The sequence below is a fragment of the Triturus cristatus genome, chromosome 5_1, assembly GCF_964204655.1.
Source record: "Triturus cristatus chromosome 5_1, aTriCri1.1, whole genome shotgun sequence".
NCBI classification, from domain to species: domain Eukaryota; kingdom Metazoa; phylum Chordata; class Amphibia; order Caudata; family Salamandridae; genus Triturus; species Triturus cristatus.
Window position 1 is genome coordinate 578,200,872 of NC_140587.1, and position 19,840 is coordinate 578,220,711.

The following is a 19,840-nucleotide window of genomic DNA, read 5'->3' on the forward strand; positions in this document are numbered from 1 at the left end:
GATCCGACAGGAAGAACAGCAGGTCGTCGGCATATAGGGCAATGCGATCCAAGAGTTCATGCTCCCACTCAAACTGTGTATTGCGCATCCATACGAACCCAAGCGGCCAGCGGCTCCATGGCCAGGGCAAATAGGTATGGCGACAGGGGGCAGCCCTGTCGCGTCCCCCGGTTCACCGGGAATCGCGCCGAGGCCGCCCCCGCCACCCGAACAGAGGCTGTAAGATCGGTATACAAAAGTGTTAAATAGGATAAGAAGCGCGGCCCCAGGTTTAACCGTTGCAGCAAGGCAAAGAGATAGCGCCAACTAAGAGAGTCAAAAGCTCTATCTATGTCGGCCAACAGGACCGCAGCTATCGCCACATGTGCACGCCGGATGTTGTGGCGCGTTGCCCTATGGGGCATTAACCCGGCTTGGTCCGGGTGGACCAGGGTAGGGATATAAGGCAGGAGCCGGTTGGCCAGGGCCTTGGCCAGAATCTTCGCCTCCACATTCAGAAGGGAAATCGGCCGATAAGAGGCATGTTGTTCAGGAGGACGGCCCGGCTTGTGGAATACGACGATCTCTGCGTGGCGCCAGTCGGCCGGCAAAACCCCCGCTCACAAGCATCTTCCACCACCGCATGATAATGGGGCCCCAGTTGCATAAAGTATTTGCTGAAGAACTCACTCGGGAACCCATTCGGGCCCGGGGCCTTCCCGACGGGCAAGCTCCCCAGCGCCGTCCACAACTCATCCACCGTGAGCGGGCGGTCCAAGTCTGCGCGCGCCTCATCCGAAAGGGCTCTAGGGGGAAGATCATCAAGGAACCGATCCACAAGCCCCCCGGATATGGTCTCCCGCTGTTCGTACAACTCCGCATAGTATGCCGCAAAGCTGTCAGCTAAGGCGCCAGGGTCAGTCAGCACACGGCCCTCTCTATCTGTGATCCCCGGGAGGGTCTGTGCATGATGCTGCCCCTGACACAGCCTGTAAAGCATGGTCCCCGATTTGTCTCCCCACTGACAAACCCGACTTCTCGTAGCTAACCATGCCTGCCTCGCCTCGTCCAGCAGGAGCGAGGCATATGTTTGCTGGGCATATTGCAACTGACACCGCGTGGCCCCATCTGATTCCCCCTGGCTACTGCTCTCGAATCTCACGCTCCGCCTGAACCAATCCCGCTTCACGCGCTCGGCGGGCTGCCGCACTATGAGATGTCAACTCCCCGCAGCGTAGGTTTCCAAGCTTCCCATAGGGTATCAACTCCCGACACCGAGCCCACGTTCCGTAATTAGGCTATGTTTGACATCAAAACATATGAACTTTTTATTTTATACGTGAAAAATAAATTCAGTTCCTCCCGGAATACACTTATATTTTTTAGTTCATGGCGCTTTGGGTGATGGTTTATGATTTTTGGTTCTAGTTAGGTATTCCAAATGTGTTGTTACATCTTCTAGCCCTGAGGAAGTCGATTGGAAAAGATTTGCCCAGCGACAAAACATGTGTTGTCAAGTGTTTTGAAGGAACTTGTACATGAAGGATCAGATGTTTGGTCTTTTTCAAATTAAACATAATATTAGGAAGAACTGCAAGTTGAAGATGACTGACCTTTAGGAACAAAATACTAAGAATGCTTCTCTTCTAAGTTTGGAGCTATTTTGAGTCGTAATTGTTTACATTCTCTGTGAATAGAGCTCACAGTGTTTACACAAAGTAACTGCCGCATGCCCGCTTTGCAGCCCTCGTTAGGTAAGTTTGGAGGCATTGATTCTCTCTCCCTATGCCCAACCAAGTTATTTCTTTTAAATTTTTCTTATAAGTCGTGCTTCTGGTAACCCTGCTTCCGGCTGTTGTTTGCGTCACTCTGACTGCGGTCTACACCTTGCCAGGCTCCGTGATCTGTCTGTGAAAGGATACTGCTCGTGCCGCCGTCCTCCATCCATCCGATCATTAAAGTAGCAGGCTGGATTTAAATCTACCCATAATTATGCCGAATTCCAATTATAGGACTTGAAACAAACATATCTGTACATGCAGAACTGAATTTATATAAAAGCACACACATTGAAACAACTTGATACGTTTTTTTTTTTTTTTTGCTGCCATATTCCAACCGGTTAAGTCGTTTGGAAATTACCTTTAAAATGCCGAACTACTGTTATTAATAAATAAATAGAAAACTATTAAGACGCACGCCTCGTTACAACCCAAGTCATTACTAAGCGGTGAAGGCTAATGCAGAACCAGGCTGCAACCATGAATGTTTGCTTTTGTGGGTGGCTTTGTGCCACTAAAGGGAGCTGTTACCCCCCCTTCTTCCTTGTAACGAGGCCCCTACTGTGAAGCGGAAGATTCTCCTTGACGCCAGTTTTTCAGGTTTGCCCCTGCCCCCCAAACAAGCATTTACAATGCAACGGTCTCGGCATTGTTAAAGTTAGAGCTATTGGCATTGCTCATGACATTATTTTTGTTTATGTTTCTGTTCTTAAAAGATTTAAAGAAACGGCATTGTTATTTACAACGTCAATAGCTTAATCACTCTCAAATGCGAGACCTATTGCATTTGCACCCACACACACACAGCCACCCACACACACAGAGAGCCACCCACACACACAGAGAGCCACCCACAGAGCCACTTACATAGAGCAACCCACACACAAATAGAGCCACCTACACACACACACGCAGTAGCCCACTGACCTATTTACATTATGTGCCCTTTGTGATCTGCATGGTACATGTTCTTTGCTGCAGGCACATTAACCCTATGTGCTACCTTTCCAGGAGTCAAAACTTCCACTAGACAAAACTCCGATCTCTCTCTAGGAAGAACATTAAACACCAGAGTCATCATGACATTTTTATTGTTGCCGAAAATTGCTGGAGGCCAGGAAGGAGGCAGCAAGCGCTTTTAAAACCTTAATTTACTTGCAAACATAATGTCTCCATCCAAAGTCAGCGCCCGGTCTCACCGGTTGCACTGCCCTAGAGCTGGCCCTTCTCAAGGGTCTTGTGACCTAAGTGACAGAGTCACTGTTGTTCTTGGCTGGGCTGCTTCATAGGCCTGCTAGCAAGACTGGAGGTGAACTTCAGTAAGAGAAGAACTGCTAGACAGAAAGAAAGGGAGGAATGAAAGAGGGGGGGGGGCAGCTGAAGCGGCAGAAGCGAACACTGTATTTTTCTTGTCTAAGTAAGAAGGAAAAGACAGAGTCCTGTTACTTCCCTGCCGCCCTTGAACCATGTGAAATGCAAGCAGGAACAACATTGTTACCTTAACGCTTTTACACTCACTATTCAGAAATCAGTGAGTGCTTTTGCCTGAAAGGAGCCTTGAATGGTCCCATTTCAACGTCCATTGCTGATATCCTTACAAAACGTTAGCAGTTGGACGCAGAGCCGCAGTACACATTTTGTTTTCCAATCCACACCTTGCAGTACCTCCAGGATTGGTGCACTAGCTGCAAGCCCCGGGAAAACAAAGACACATTGCAGTTGAAAAATGGTACAACTCAGGAAGGGCTGATGTCTGTTTTTGTGCAGTGATAACAAACGGAGAGGACACACTACAGACAGCACTAAATGACCGTTTCATTGGGACAAAACGCAACAACAATAATGTGATTTAATCCTCCGTTAAACTGAAAGGTCAGTGCTGTGAGGAAAACAGCCGGAGAGAGGCGAGCATGGCGCGCAGAGAGTGAAAAGCAATGAAGGCGACAGCCGTGGCTCAATCATAACGATTGACAGAAACACGTTGAGTTACGGCCATTTTACTGTCAGGCAGAAAGTCACAGCTCTGTGCAATTCTGGTTCTGGCCTGACTTAAGGATGGCCGCCGCCAAGACACAGCCACGCCTCGCGTTTACTGTTTGGGAAGATGCTTTGCTTACTGCAAATATGGCCGGAAATGTACCCTCTGAGAAAACGCACGCGTACAGACCTCAAAATCTGCGCTGCCGCGCAAGTACCGATGTTGTAGCTGCTCCAAAGTTAGATCTAAAGGGGGGGCGGCCACTACGTTCTGTGGTCGCTGCATGGCCCCGAATTCCATAAGGAGGCCTTCCAAGATCTCAGCACATGATGTGCGACCAGGTTAACCGTCAGTACGCACCACGTATTTCGGACACGGACGCCGCATGCATAAGAAGGGTTTTTGCCCATCCCCCATGCCGCTGAAATGCGCTCTAGCAATATTCTGTGGGGTGTGAGGGGGGGATTGATGTCTACGGAAAGTCACATCAGCAGCAAAGGCAGCAGGGAGTAGGACAAAATGGAGAGAGGGCGCAAGAGACGGCAGGCGGAGGGCGATTAAAAGTGATTAATGCTCGCCGACATCTGTGCTTAGCAAAAACACATCCACAAATTAGTGCCCAAAATCATCAGCCTGGCCAGGATGTGGCACCTGGTATTCGGTCTTGCCTTTCTAAAGCTCTTCAGACTGCAATGTCCCAACTCGGTGTCTGTTGCCTTACCTGGCAAGAGCCATGAACACCGCCGCCTTTCTCCGAGGTCAAGCAGAAATGCCTCGGAGAAACGCAGCGGCATTTTCAGATTCGGGGCGTGATTTTCTTTTTCTCCTCTTGGCATTGGCTGGAATGTTTACATTCCAAAGGAGAGAAAGAAAGTAAAAAACACGCCCCCGAATCCGAAAAAGACGGTGCTTGTTTGGAGAGACAAAGCTCTTCTCCAATGGCTAACCAGCCAGCCAATGGTGAAGAGGGGCGGGTTCAAGCCCATCTTCTGAAAAACATTAAATCGCGCGCGAGCGAGACTGCGCAAGCGCAGCCTTCGCTAGCCAAGACCTAAAAAGGGTAACATTTGCAAATGCAAAAAAGCTGGGCAACATGGATTAAAATTCAGGTTGCGCAAAATTGGTATAATTTAACGTTTCCCCAGGCCCTTTAAAAATGTACAGAAGACATGAAAGTCCTATCTGAGGTCCAACCCAGAACAACACAAGGCCATCACTAGATGAATTGTTAAGCCCCGTCCGATGAATGTACGCCCAACCCTTGGAGACACGGTTAGGCCACCGATATGTTTTTAAGTACATACTATACTGTAGTCCCTAGCTTTTAGCCAACTATAGGTTCACTTTTCACATAACTACAAGCATACCAACTTTGTAGCCAAGACAAGAGCACCTGTGGAAGGTAAAGTATGAAATAGAGGCGGGACAGAGAAGATCAAAATATTAAATTAAATAAAAGACAATGCTCAAGGCAAATAGACAGGGGCTCTGGCACCATGCAGGGCCCGGCTTTAACAAGCTCTAACAGGAAATTACCATAAGCAGACACCCCTTATCACTCTGCCCTTCACCTGGATGCCCAAACTAGGGGATCAGGGAGAAAAAGTTTGGCAGGAAGGGGGAAATACAGTTGCCACTGGTCTTAATAAGGTAGAAACAGATGCAGTAGAACAAGGAAAACATGAAACTTCTGTCTTTGAGTTTATCAAGAGAGCATAACTCCATTCAATGGCAGATCACTGTGAGGCAAAGAGATACGACAGCAAAAAGGGTGAGAATGTAAGAAAGGCGGGGCAAAGGATATGTGGCTCAATGTACAAGTTGAACGAGAAAGCAATAAAAAAAAGAAGGAAAAATGAAGACACTGGGTGAGTTATGGGGAAATAGTGGACCCAGGAGTAAACCTTCAGGGATGCCAATTGGTACTGCAGTGGATGTGAATAGTTTAGCGTCTTAGGAGACTGACCATCACTGGTCAAAGAAATAGGAGAGCCTTTTCCAGGCTCAACCAGTAATACGTAGGGAGTTGAGAAAGCTTATCCTAGTGAGTTGATGAAACATGCTGAGCTTGCAAGGTGCAGATGAATAAAGGATTATTATCCGCAAATGTGGTGATGATGTGATGAACATTACATATGGAAAGCAATTTCTGCAGAGTCTACGGAGCCGAAAGTTGATTGGAGGGGTAAAGCAGGTCATTGGTGGAGTGGTATAGTGTAAAAAAGTTAAAGACTAGGCAGTCAGGTATTTCTTTTTTTTTAGAAAAGAAAGCTGGCACTGGTACTCTATGACAGAAGGCAAGAGAGGATGAGTAAGTAGACCGGTTTTCAAGAGAAGAGGCACGGTTACCCCTTGCAGATTTGAAGCACTGGGTGTTCTTGCTGAATATGAGGCAATAAATGAAAAGAAGGGCAAGGCAGATGAGAACATTTGGAGAGAGTGTGTTGTTAAATGCTTGGGAGCTACATGGTTCATAAGCATCACACGAAGTCACAGAGAAAGGTAGAGCCATTAAAAAAGAGGTGCCGACAAGTAGTTCAAAATGTAAACGTTAACACAATTGTGCATTCTCAGTATGGAGCATCAGAAAATGATGTGACTGCACAAAAGATTTCAATGACCAAGACATCTTCCCACGGAAAGCCTTGTTTAGGTTATGTGGCTGATTTATGCGCCCCTTCACTCTGAGGGTTACATTTTTGAACTGGTGCTTTACAATAACATTGATCAAGTATAAGCTCAGATGTGAATAACTGAATTGTAACCTGGACAATGCAGCTGAAAACAATAACACCCCTTCATTCTAGGTATCACCGATGTGTACACAAGTCATTATCCACCCATTCCAAATGCACATCTGTTGACTCCGACAGTCGCCATGTAAAGCATGAGGGAAAAAAACAGACTTGGAAATCCAAATTGTGACTCAATTTGGATGCCAATTAAATTTTTCAACCACTTGAACAATACTAAATTCAAAGCATGATGGTCTCCAAATTAGAAAACCATCTTAAAAACTGAAATACATTATCAGAGACAAATTAGATGAATGATGAAAAGGCCAACAAAATTATTTACAAGCTTCCTGTCGTTTGGTCACTGCATCTTTAGTTTCATACAAAACTGAATGATGTTGAATCTCTGAAAAAAAGAACTCCATAATGAATGAATGTGTGTAATTTTTATACACCATTAACGGTTGGTGTTGCCACTCCGTAACCCTGCCAGATCTTGGTGTAGCGGCGGTCTATGCTTGAGGAGCAATGTGCAGAACTTAATTACCTGTACAAGGACCACTGGCTTCGGCCTGAATCTTGCCCAAGATAGAAGTCATAGACCATGCAGAAAGAGTTCCATCTGAAGTCTTTTCTAGGGAGTCTACAAATTCACACTATCATTAAGACTGTAAAAATAAAATCCTTAACCATCAACATTTTTACTACTATTCAGCAATTTGAAATCACCTTTAATTCAAGGCTTTGTACAAAAACGTGATGCTCTGTCTTCATTACCAAGTGCAATAAACAACACTACCTGTAAGAAATGTAAAAAAAAAGCTTAATTACATAGGAATGAAACCACCAGACCGCGTGGGATAACCTGCTAATGATAGTAGATGAAGAGCACAAAGCTACAGGCGTCCTTCTAGACCTTTCTGCACATGCTGTCTAACTGGAATACTACATCAGCGTTCATCAAACTAGCATACAGCAGTAGGTAGCCTGGAGACCTTCAAGGTTTACGAAATCTTATTAATTAACGTCCACGTCAATAGCAATGAAGAACAGAACTGCAATCCGAGTAACTACCCAGCATCATGTAAACAAAGTATGTATGTATGCTATAGGGCAACTTCAAATACCTCCACGGCATCAAGACATATGCCGAAGGCAAGAGACACCATCAAAGCACAGAGTATACTCCAGGTGTCGAAATAAAGCAATAAACAGACATTTTACTAGAGTAGATTCAATTTGTTGTGTCCTCTATAGTGCACTATATTCAGTTTCTGAAAACTGAGTATTAACATGGATAAAATGAGATCCATAAACAGTACTCCTTTGTCTTCTGTAAAAGCAAAACAATTCACCAGTTTGTGTTGCTAAAACAATCCAAAAGCATAATATAAAATAATCCCAAAATGGCCCTGTGTAAGGACACAGACCACCAAAATGTCACAGGTGTGAACACTTAAACCCTGGGGACATAAAAAGCGAAAGAGGCAAATGAAGAATTTGGAAGCAACTGAGCACGCTTCCCGCATGACCATAAAAGTAATGCATAACCTCTCCCAGTGAGAGCTCTGGCACAGTGTGTGACAGAATTGTAGAGTGAGATAACAAGGCGAGTTCAAATGAATCATGCCATTCCCTTAAGCAAGCAAGCGTGCCAAAAACGTGTTTGTTTTGCAATTCCATTTCCAAGAACTTAATATTTCTTCTTCAGCGAAAGCAGCAGGAATTCACAGGCTACAGCTGCAAAATATAGTTTACGAGTAGAGTGCTGCCTCTAACGAGCATGCATCGCTGCACTAACGCTACTGCCCAATGTAACTTAGATGGACATGCATCATTACCATCTGCAGCCCATCAACGCTTTCTGTAAATGGTTGTCACTGCGGGCTTAATTCTATTTTCCATTGTTTGTTAACATCCAGGGGCCGTATTGCATACGTAAAATAACTCAGCTTGCCCCCCGCTGGCTTCGATCCCACCTGCAGACTGTATAAAACAGGCTGCCTCGATCAGATCCTAGGGCTAGCTGTTTCCACGATCTATTCAAAGTAAGCTCTCTTGAAGGGCGGGCTTTCGGAACTGATTGAGCAGTCAGTGCAGTGATGGGAACGGCGCGGCTCTTAAACAAACGGCAGGCTCGCTCTTACTGTAGTGTAGATACACCCGATCTAAGACCTTGGGCTGTTTTATGGTAAAGGCGAACACCCACGATCTACGTCAGGCAAACCTTTAGCAGGCATCCCCCCCCCAAATCCAATAAGTATTTAAAAGCAATGTTCTGCTACAGAAAAAGCAGAACAGCGGGCAAAAGGCAGCGTCGGTAAGATTACTTTCTCTGCTGCTGGGCGTATTAGCATGCCCACCCTACCTCCAATTGTCAATTTTAACTGTAGCATATGAGAATTTGCAAGAAATATTAAAGAAATGTAGAAAGCAGAGTATGAGATTGATTTTTGTTTTAATACCCGAAGAGTCGAAGGTCACTTATAGAAGCATGCAAACATCCCATTTAAATGTCTATATTTTATGGACTCAAAAGAGTTCTATAATACAAAAAATAATCTCTGTGAGACTGACTGACTTCTGGCAAACTAAACAAGGAAATGTCAACACACCCCCAAACAAACCACGAATGTGTGTAACGCCGCCGCCTTTCTCCGAGGCGAAGCAGAAATGCCTCTGAGAAACGCAGCGGCAGTTTCGGATTCGGGGGCATGTTTTTCTTTTCTCTCCTCTTGCCATTGGCTGGAGGAGAAAATGAGAAAAGTAGCAAAAAACACGCCCCCGGATCCGAAAAGGACGGGGCCTGTTCGGAGAGACGATCCTCTACTCCAATGGCTGGCCAGCATTCAAGAGGCCAGCCAATGGAGAAGAGGAGAGAAGAGGGGCGGGTTCAAGCCCCTCTTCTCCAAAACATTAAATCTCCGGACTTCCGGTTCTGCCTTCGGCAGACCGGATGGTCCCTCGACCTAAAAAGGGAGGAGGTAAACTTGAACTAGACAAGGCACTATATCTGATAAGGCTTTAATCGGGAGAGCTGTGGTGCCTTGGTGACTTCAGCCCAGAATAGTAGAAGATTCTAGAATAAGACACAACTATGCCGATGAGCAGCAATCTGCTATGAGCTGCTCCCTAATCAATGACAAACTACAAGTGGGCCATAAACCGAAAGGTTGTTCTTAATGACTGTTTTTAGTAAGTCAAGTCTTAAAAAACTCATGTTTTTAAACTGAGAACTTTGGTTTCTAGTAACTTTTTGTTTACCTTCCCCGCAGAAGATTAAATATTTGTAAGTACTCGACATTTTCAAAGATAAAAATCAATTCAGGTACCTGGCCTTTTGACGATACTCGAGCAAAAAGTGGCTTAAATTGCTATGAGCTATAACGTGCAGTGACTACTTTGAAATATGCTCTGCAATTACAGTAAGGACTCGGAGAGAAACTGGTATTTCCTCTAGATTACTTCCATTAGTTTGATGCATGCCAGTCACCTTGTTCAAAAAGAAGACCATTCAGCGGACATGTTATGTACAGGTGCCTCTGGGAACACTTGAAGGCCAGTTAAAGGGGTGCATGGCACGTACGGGTCTTCAAGATGGATGCAAGTCAAGTGTGCCAAACGCGAAGGCAGGCGTGTGGTAGTGTGAAGGGCTGTAAGACAGGCATGTGGTAGTGTCAAGGGCTAAAAGTGGGGTGCATGGCAGTGTGGTGGGCTGTAAGATGGGTGCATGACCGCGTGTATGACTGTAAGAGGGCCGTGAGAGGGGTCTGTGACAATGCACAGGTCTGTAAGATGGATGCGAGGTAGTGTGCAGGACTGTAAGATGGGTATGTGGTAGTTTGAAGGCCTGTAAAAGGGGTGCATGGCACGTCCGTGTCTTCAAGGTGGATGCAAGTCAAGTGTGGCAAACTCTAAGACAGGCGTGTGGTAGTGTGAAGGGCTGTAAGACAGGCGTGTGGTAGTGTGAAGGGCTGTAAGACAGGCGTGTGGTAGTGTGAAGGGCTGAGAGGGGTGCATGGCAATGTGAATGGCTGTTAGATGGGTGCATGACAGTGTGGAGGGCAGTAAGACATGCGTGTGGTAGTGTGGAGGGCTGTAAGATGGGTGCTTAGCTGTGTGCCAGAATCTTAGATTGGTGCACAGTTGTGTGAATTGCTGTAAGAGGGGTGCCTGAAAATCTAGGAGTTATAAGGTGCATTATTGCGAGCAGTTCTGCTAATGGGGTGCATACTTGGCTGTACAAGAGGAGCATGTGGCTGTAAGAAGGGTGCAAACGATGCATGGCTGTAAGAAGGGCTATATATAGGATGCTTAAAAGAAAGACACAGGCTGCAGCAGAGTTCCATAGTTGTACGAAGGGTTGTGTGAGGGTGCATACATGGTTGTAAGGAGTGTTGGAGGACTGCCTGGATCTAGGAAGGGTACGATGAGTGCATGGTTGTGGAAATAGTTGTAAGACATGCATACATGGCTCAGTGCTTGATTGAGAAGAGCTATGCAAGGGTGTATAACAGTGAAGGGTTTTAAGAGGGCCGCTTACATGACTGTTAGAACACTTGTAAGGTCGATACAAGGGGAATGGATATTGAAAGAGCTGTGAGATATGCACCAGCCCTCCTGATGCACCCTCCCTAATCCGTGGTAATACATATTTATGAAAGTAAAAGGGGATAGGAGCACACTGCCATCACGTGTCAGCGTCATTACCTCCAGGCATCTTGGTCGATGTAGTTCAAAGTTTTTTCGCTCAGTACAAAGTTCAGATAATAATTGGCTAATGCCATATTTTTTGATACGTATCCCTAGACACGTGTTTCTGGATTCCTCCGTCATCAGTAGGGAAAGAGTTCGTATTTATGAAGGTGCCTTGGTGGAGAGGGGAAGTGTCTCCAGTTCTCCATCGTGGGTGGGAAATGGGGCTGCCTTTTTTATTGTATTGTTTTCCACATGAAACTCTGGAATGGTTTTGTCTTAGGAATATATTGTACAGGTTTGTGCTGGGGTGTTTGTGGTATATTAAAGGGCTGAAGTGCTGGTATCCGAACAGTGTTTTGTGCTGGCGAAGATGTCTGTTGTGTCCTACCTGTGGTTGCTGTAGTGGTTGTGATCTAAGAATGTGTTTGAGGAATGTGCTGGTTATCTTTGGGCATTGTGACCTGCCTTTGTGGTCAGCAGGGTGTATCCAGGGCAGTGCAATTTGTTCTACATGCAGGGTCCAGATTGATTGATTGTTACTGAGCAGTGTGTTAGTTATACACCTAAGAGTGGGAGTGGTGTTCACTGAGAAATGTCCTGGGTACAAGGGCGGCAGTTGAGTTTCGCATTTCGTCTTACAGGTTAGGGCAGTCCTCTGATAATAAGCTTCATACTGGAGAGTTGTCTTTTTCGATTTCACAATGGTTTTAGTACAGCTAGCAGATGCAGTGACTTTATTCTCATGAGACAGAATCTCTTCCCTAGATTCCCACTGTGCTGGCAAATGCTGGCAGGTCTGTGATCTGCAGCCAAAATCGCCAGTGGCTACATCTCGGCACAGTATTCTGAAGTTTATAAATACTCTATCACATTTTATTTTTTCTAAAAGAAGTCAGTTCATATACAATCGTGATATCGTTTTATCTTCAAAATAAATACAATACGACCATTAGAACAAAGAAAGCGTGTTTCTATAAGCCAGGCCTGTTGGCTTTGCCACTGCTTGATTGATTATATGAATGCCTTGCAGCGAGGTGGTGTGTTCTTGAGTGAGTTGAAATGAATGCCTATGGCCGATAGCGCAGAGCCTGGAATAATATGTCCTTACAATACTAGTGGCAACTTGCTTGTTGATTAGTTAAACTTTAAAGTTGATAGTTAAACTTTGCCAATTACGACTACAACCATGTATGCTCTGTTGATTTTGAAAAATTAAATGCATAAACATTCGTTGGCAACTACCAAAATGTCTGGCTTAGAACTGAAAAAGGCTAGTGCTGCTATTTGTTATTTAACTTTTTTCGTTTTGAACATTCATAGTGCGGTGACATGAAACATTTCCAATCCCCCCCCCCCGTTGATTCTTTAGAACTTTATGCACCTCTAAGCAGTCCTGCATCTGTCCAAGAAAAATACCGCACATAAACGAGTTTTATTTTCTTACTATTCAATTGAATTTACATACATTTACTAAAGTTTCCACCAGAGGGCAGCTGTCTCTTGTGAATAACTGATGCCCGTATATATTATTTTCCTAATCCAGGTCGGCCGTCTTGAAAATGCCATTGGTTGGTATCACAGTCACCCTGGTTACGGCTGCTGGCTCTCGGGGATTGATGTCAGCACACAGATGCTAAATCAGCAGTTCCAGGAGCCTTTTGTCGCAGTCGTGGTAAGTATATGCAGCATTTGTGCTTGACTTGTCATGGCTCTTCTTTAATATGACATGAAAGAAAGATGTGAGCTTCTGGGTTTGCTTCAGGCGCCCCTCATGCATGTTGCCGGATTTACAATTGCAGGTTGCCCTTTTCATTCAATGTTCTATTACACTGATGGACCCTTCTCTGCTGCCTGGAGACTAGTGCAGTGTTAACTCCCGTGCTGCCTCCTTCACATCTGTCTACAACATGCGCTTTCCTGTGTACTATAGTCAATATCCATCCTTCGCCGTAGATTATAGCGCACTCTTCTACATTACCTGTAGTTTGCCCTTTCCCACTCTAACTTTAATACCACGGGAACCCATCAAGGGGCTACAGACCATTAGTTTGAGGAAGACCGCACAAATATAGGGTACTACAATGAACACGAACACCACGCATCACGCTTATAACACATGCCCAAAACTACATTCACAATAAATTAGTCTCAGTGACGATTATCATTATATGCGTTACATCACATATACATACATATGTAAATTATCCATACTACCCCGGAACACAGCAGTTCTCTAAACCCTAAAATATCCTTACCCTCAAAACTACCCTAAAAAAGTTTCTACCTGTCGGCAATACGATCATTGAACCCTAAAAACCCTTTACTATTCCCATTTAACACACATCACTGATCCTAAAAAAAACAAAAAAACTCACTACCCCTATATAATATCCATCTCTGAGCTCTAAAACCTCCTATACATCATCGGGCCCTTAAAACTCGCCACGATCCCTGTGCACTACCCATCCCAGGGCCCAAAAATTAATCAAAACCCCTAAGCGGTACCCATCCCGGAGTACCACATATACTACATATCACAGACTCCTACTCTAGGTATCCCTAAAGCTACCGCCCTTAAAATATGCTGTAATTTTAATTTGTTTTAACTTGCCTCATTATAACTCACTTTGTTGTAGTAGTAAATGCATTGTTAAAACTTTGTTGTGATTTGTAGCGGATGAATTGTAATAGTGTAATACCGAGTGCACTACTTGTGATGCTACCTCTAGCCTTGCCTAGTGCTAGGCAGACACCTGTGGCTCCTATTATTTCCTCTTTCTTATGCCAAATAAGTCTTCTTAACTGTGACTGCTCCGAATACAGTAACGAGTAGCAGAAGAAAGGGGTGATTGCCTTCCAAGAAGCTGGCCAGTACCTTGTTGGTGAAGCGAAGTGAGGCACAGACTTCCTTCAGTGCAGTTTCAGGCAGGCTGGAAGTGGTCACCTTGGTGTGTGTTGTGCTCTTCTTTGCACTTGTCACAAGAGTTGTGTCGGTCTCTGATTTATCGAGGCAAAGAAAGCTCTGGCCCAGTGTCAGCTTGGAGCTGCTCAACACTCCCACTCCTTTCACACAATAACTTTTCGACCTTTTTAGTCGTGTTGAATTTACAAGACCAATTTGTATTTTATTTACTTTTTTGGCAATATGTAGGTTATAGATAAGCGACTTAGAACGTGATCTCTGACGTTCTCATCAAATATGCATGCTTTAATCTTGGATGAAAAAACATTGAGGTGTTGATCAGTATTTTTGCATTAAAATTTGTGTGGTATTTTTATGAGAGGTGATGTACCTTATTTTTCACTCCAATGTGTATATCGAAGTACGGTCCAACATGATGATGTGGGGTTTGACTTGCGAGGCCAGTTGTTTTTTTGGGGGGGGAGGGGCTTCACTTGAACCGTCTAGTTTCTGAGTAGAATACATCACAGCACTGAATTGTAAAGCTTGGCAAGTGCATAATCCAGTCCCAGGTCTTCCTTTATTTTGAGCACTAAGCGAGCTGGCATTAAAATGTCTTTATCATTCGTTTCGTTTGTGTACTTACTACAACTGATGAATAGATAAAAGGATTCTCACTGCCACAGGTTCCATCAAATTACCCCACCTGTTATACCCTTTTCTCACCACCCAACTCAACTTTCCATTTTTAGTTTTCTTTTCTTATTGAGTGGATTTTCATTATTCTATTCCCCGCTTCCCATTTACTTTGGGTTTTCATATTTTTAGCAAAATTCATTCCTCTGGCTCCCATTTCTAACATGGTTTCAATCATCAATTGGGGGTTGGTAGAGTGCACAACTCACCCAAAATAGTCTCAAGGCGCTCTGGGGAGTGGGGGGCAGCTCCAGGAAGTTCACGGTGATTTGTCGAAGAGCCAGGTCTTGAAGTCCTCCATGAACTTGGAGAGTGTTGATGTCAGTCGGAGGTGGAGAGGGAGGACGTTCCATGCCTTGGACGCCAGGCGGGAGAAGGAACGACCTCCTGTTCTGGTCTTCTTGATGTGCGGCACCGTAGCAAGGGAGAGCTGGGCTTAGCAGAGGGATCTTTGGGGTGCGTGGAACCGAGAGGCGGTGGTTTAGGTAGGCAGGTTCGGTATTGTGGAGGGCTTTGTGGGCGTGGGTGGGAAGTTTGAAGGTGATTCTCTTCTTGACGGGGAGCCAATGTAGTGTCCGCAGCTGTTGGGTGACGTGGCAGTGGCGCGGTAGGTTGAGTACTAGTCTGGCGGAGGCCTTCTGGATGTTTTGGAGTTTGCAGGTGGGGTTCTTGTTGATCCTGGCGTAGAGTGTTGCCGTAGTCCATTCTGCTGCTGACGAGGTCGTGGGTGACTGTTTTCCTGTGCTCAAGGGGTATCCAGTTGAAGGTCTTTCGTAGGAGTTGGAGGGTGTGAAAACAGGAGGAAGAGACAGCGTTGAATTGGCGGTCCATTTTGAGTTCGTGGTCCAGGATGATTCCGAGGTTGCGTGCGTGGTCAGTGGGGGGATTGAGGGGGTGGGGGTCTCGAGGGCAGGGGCCACCAGGTGTCGGGTGTGGGCCCATGATGAGTACTTCGGTTTTGTCCGTTTTGAGTTGTTGGCAGCTGTTCTTCATCCACCTGGTGACAGCTTCCATTCCTTCTTGAAAGCTATGTTTGGAGATGTGGAGTTTGTTGGATAGGGAGAGGATGAGTTGGGTGTCATCAGCAGAGGATACAATGTTGAGTCCATGTGATCTGACGATAGGTGCGAGCAGCACCATGTAGATGTTGAACAGGGTGGGGCTGATGGAGGATCCTTGGGGAACTCTGCAGGTGGTCAGTGTGGGATCTGAGAGGAAGGGTGGGAATCTGACCCGCTGCGTTCTACCGGAAAGGAATGAGCAGATCAAGTCGAGGTACCTTGTTCCAGATTCCTGCTTCGTGTAGTCTGCGGGATAGGGTGCGGTGAGACTGTGTCGTAGGCTGCGGAGAGGTCCAGGAGGATGAGGGCCACAGTCCCTCCTCTTTCAAGGAGGGAGCGAATGTCATCTGTCGCGGCGAGGAGGGCGGTTTCGGTGCTGTGGTTTTTCCTGAAACCGGATTGGAAGGAGTCGGGGATGTTGTTTTCTACTATGAAGGTGGCGAGCTGGCTGTTGACGGCTTTTTCGATGACTTTCACCGGGTAAAAGAGTAAGGAGATCGGTCTGAAATTTTTGAGGTCGGTGGGGTCCACCAAGGGTTTTTTCAGGAGAGGGTTGATCTCGGCATGCTTCCAGTCGTCCGGGAAGGAGGTGGTCTCGAAGGAGCGGTTGATGATTCGTCGAAGCTCTGTGGGGATGATGTCTGCGGCTCTGTGGTCGATGTGGTGGGGGGCAGGGGTCTGGTGGGGGCCCCTGAGTGTTTTAACTTCATAGGCTTCAGGGTGTCTTCGATGGTGAGGGCGGTCCAGCTGTCAAGTGTGTGCTGCTTGGTGTGGGGAATGGTGGGAGTAGGTTCCTCGTGTAGGTTGTCATCGAAGTTGTCCTAGATGGTCTTGATCTTGTGGTGGAAGAAGGCGCTGAGTCTGTCGCAGAGGTCCGGGGGGGTGGGGGGGGCGGGGATGTTGGTTGTCTCGATGGGTTGGGCGAACTCTTTGGTGGTGCCAAAGAGTTTCTCGCTGTTTTGTGATTGGGTGGAGATTCTGTCCTGGAGTGCTTTCTTCCTTGTGTATCTGATGAGCTTGTGGTGGGCGGTGGTAGCTGCTTTGAAGTTGTCAACGTCTGTTGTGGTTTTGGAGTTCCTCCATGTTTTTTCGAGGCGTCTGCAGGTTCGTCTTGATTCTCAACTCTGTGGAGAACCAGCTGGCTCTCTTGGTGTGTGGGTTGGTAGTTTTCTTGAGGGGGGGGGGTGATCCAGTTGTGCAGGGTTCAGGCGGCGGTGGTTGGGTTGTCGTCAGTTGCGGTGGGGGCGGAGCTGCGGAGGTAGGCGCTGAGCTGGTCATCGGAGATCTTGTTCCAATTCCTGCGCTGGTGTGGGTGTTTGAGGGTGATGTTCGTTTCAAAGGTGAAATGGACGCAGCAGTGGTCCGTTCATGGGCGTTCGGAGGTGTTGCTGAAGGAGATGGAGGTCCTGCTGTGAAGATGGGGTCGAGGATGTGTCCTGCTTAGTGCGTGGTGTCTGGTAAGATCTGTTTCGAGTCTGATTTTGAGGATGTTGTCCAGGAGGGAGGAGGATTTGGGGTCTTGGAGGTTTTCGAGGTGGAAGTTGAGGTCTCTCAGCAAAGTGTAGTTGGTCGAGGTGATGGCTTGCGGGGTGATGATGTCGGTGATGGAGTTGGAGAAAGGTGCACAGGGCCCGGGGGGTCTGTAGATGAGGGTGCCTCGGAGGGTAATGGTCGGGTTGGTCTGTATCTTGAAGTGAAGGTATTCCATCAGGTCTGTGGGCCCGTCTGTGTGGGTGCTCAGTCGGAGGTTGGATTTGTGAGCGATGGCGATGCCTCCTCGGGGCGGTTGGTGCGGTCCTTCCGGGTGATTTTATAGGCTTTGAGGATGGCAATCGCGATGTCTGGTCCTGAGGTGGGGTTTGTCCAGGTTTCTGTGAGGAAGGCAACGTCGGGGGAGGTGCTGTCGAGGTCTCAGATTTCCATGGCGTGTCTGTGGAGGGAGCGGACGTTGAGGAGGATGCATTGCAGGGTTTGGGGGCAGTGGAGTTGTGGCGGGTGGGTTGAGGTGGGCGAAGAAGTGGCAACAGTGGCTGCAGGAGAAAGGTCCATGGGTGTCGGTCGGTGAAGAATGCTTGCAGTTGTTGTCCTGGCCGTAGTTGAGTGCGTAGAGGGCCGAGGCGCTGTAGCGCTGGTGGGTAGAAGGACCAGGGTCTCTGGTGCTGGTCGGGCGTAGACGGGTGCAGACAGGCTTGCCTTTGGCTTGCCTTTGGCGTGCCTGCTGCGCGTGGCCGCCATTAAGTAGGGGTCTGGGAAAGGGCGGGACAGCTGGGAGGCGTTAGCAGGCACACGCGGGAGGGGAGGGGCCGCGGAGGCAGCACCGGCGTAACGGGCGAGGAGCGGGAATGAAAATAAAAAAGAAAAGAGTAGTTGGAAAAGGAAATAAGGAAAAGAAAGAGGAATGGGTGAAGGAAGGGGAGCAACAGCAAAGAAACTGCAAAACAAGGGCACAAAGAGGAGGATCATGCGAGCAGGGAGGGGGCAGGGCCTGAGCGGGAGGCAGCGGTCTCAAACCTACCTGGACAGCACTGGGGGCAGGCAGTCTATGGAGGAGCTGCACGAGGGGAGAGCTAGTCTCTGGACAACTTACTCTATAGTACAGTAGTAGCCTTTCATGCTTCATCGGTGGTTTAATCGTAATTCTTTTTCTTCTATTAAACGTTTACATCCATTGCCCTTCCTTGTCCTAGTTTAAATTCCACCAATGGTCATCCGTTCATCCCTTTGTATTCTGATACTCTGCATATTTGCACTGTTACATAGAACTATTCATATGCTTCCAAGTTTTTCTTTAACAGCAACTTCGGTTTTTGACAGTGCCATGATTGTCTTAATCATCCAAACGCAAAACTGTGTTGGTGCCTTAACCTTTCAAATCATGCAGTTCTCTTTACGAAGCACAAACGTTCTTCTGTGCGTCATTGTTCTAATGGGTTTAGAAGAATAATGTAGGGAGGACCCGCCTCCCAATCAGTAATATAGATATAATAGCCCCAGTCAGGTTAGTTATTTATTTGTGTGGCGAGATGTCTTTTGCTACCAGCTGCTGGTATGTTTACTACATTAACATCTGTACCCTGTAATTAAACTTTGTTTGTACTCTTCTGTATAAATCTTTTTAGACCAATGCTGATTAGCCAGAAATGAGGGAAACGTTTACAGTACACAGATAGACAGGTTTCAATGTCTCCGGTTACTCATTACTGGTGCAGTCCTCCACAGGAAATGATCCTCTTGATCCATCTTTTAGGTCAACCCACTAAAGCCCCCTGTTTATTTCCTTAACAAAAGGGGAAAGCAAGTTCACAACTACCCCTATTGGACCAACCTGATAATGTGGTGTGGATAGTATAATTATTGTGTGGGTGGGGTGTGTTGCCAATAATGGCACTATGCTGCTGCCCGCGGCCCACGCAGGGGGCCACCCTAAAAGGGCGGCCCTTTAGTGCCATTTGGGCACTAACCCACCCCCTCTAATGTTGGGTCTCAGGGTAGTCCCCCTTGCCTAGGCGCGTCACTTCCGGCGTTCCGAGGAGGTGGAGGTATTTATGCCTCTCCCGGCCATTCTGGCGTCCTCTTTGCGCCGGACATACGTTCTGGGTTATGGGTTTCCGGAGTAGCGTGCTACTCGCCAAAAAAAAGCACTTCAACACCCCATCAGGGGTTAGAAGGGCTATATAAATATAAACCTTCTTTCCTCTTCTATCCTTCTGAATCCAAATAGCTGACTAACATATCCACTACTTAAAATTCACTTGCATGTTTCACTATACTGATTCAACGCTAATCCTCTATGGGTCCCGGAGTCGCGTGCTACTTGCCGAAACAGCGCTTCGACGCCTCGTCGGGGGTAGTAAGCACTATACAAATGCAATTACAATACAATCCAATAATTAACAGTGTGCATGTCCTCTTTTTGGAGTGTGCCAAATAATACTTTGAGCTAAAATGTGTCTAGCGAACACTTAACAGGCTTTAGCTGCAGTGTGTCCTGGTACATATTAAAAGCATAT

General features: G+C 46.6%; 1 protein-coding gene across 1 annotated transcript in view; it reads left to right on the forward strand.

Moving 5' to 3' along the window:
- Positions 1-19,840, forward strand: part of COPS5 (COP9 signalosome subunit 5) — a 302,319-nt gene that overhangs the window by 127,427 nt on the left and 155,052 nt on the right. Inside the window, exon 3 of the mRNA XM_085605500.1 lies at positions 12,715-12,843. Coding sequence (XP_085461626.1) covers positions 12,715-12,843 — 129 coding nt within the window. The remainder of the gene's footprint in view (positions 1-12,714; positions 12,844-19,840) is intronic.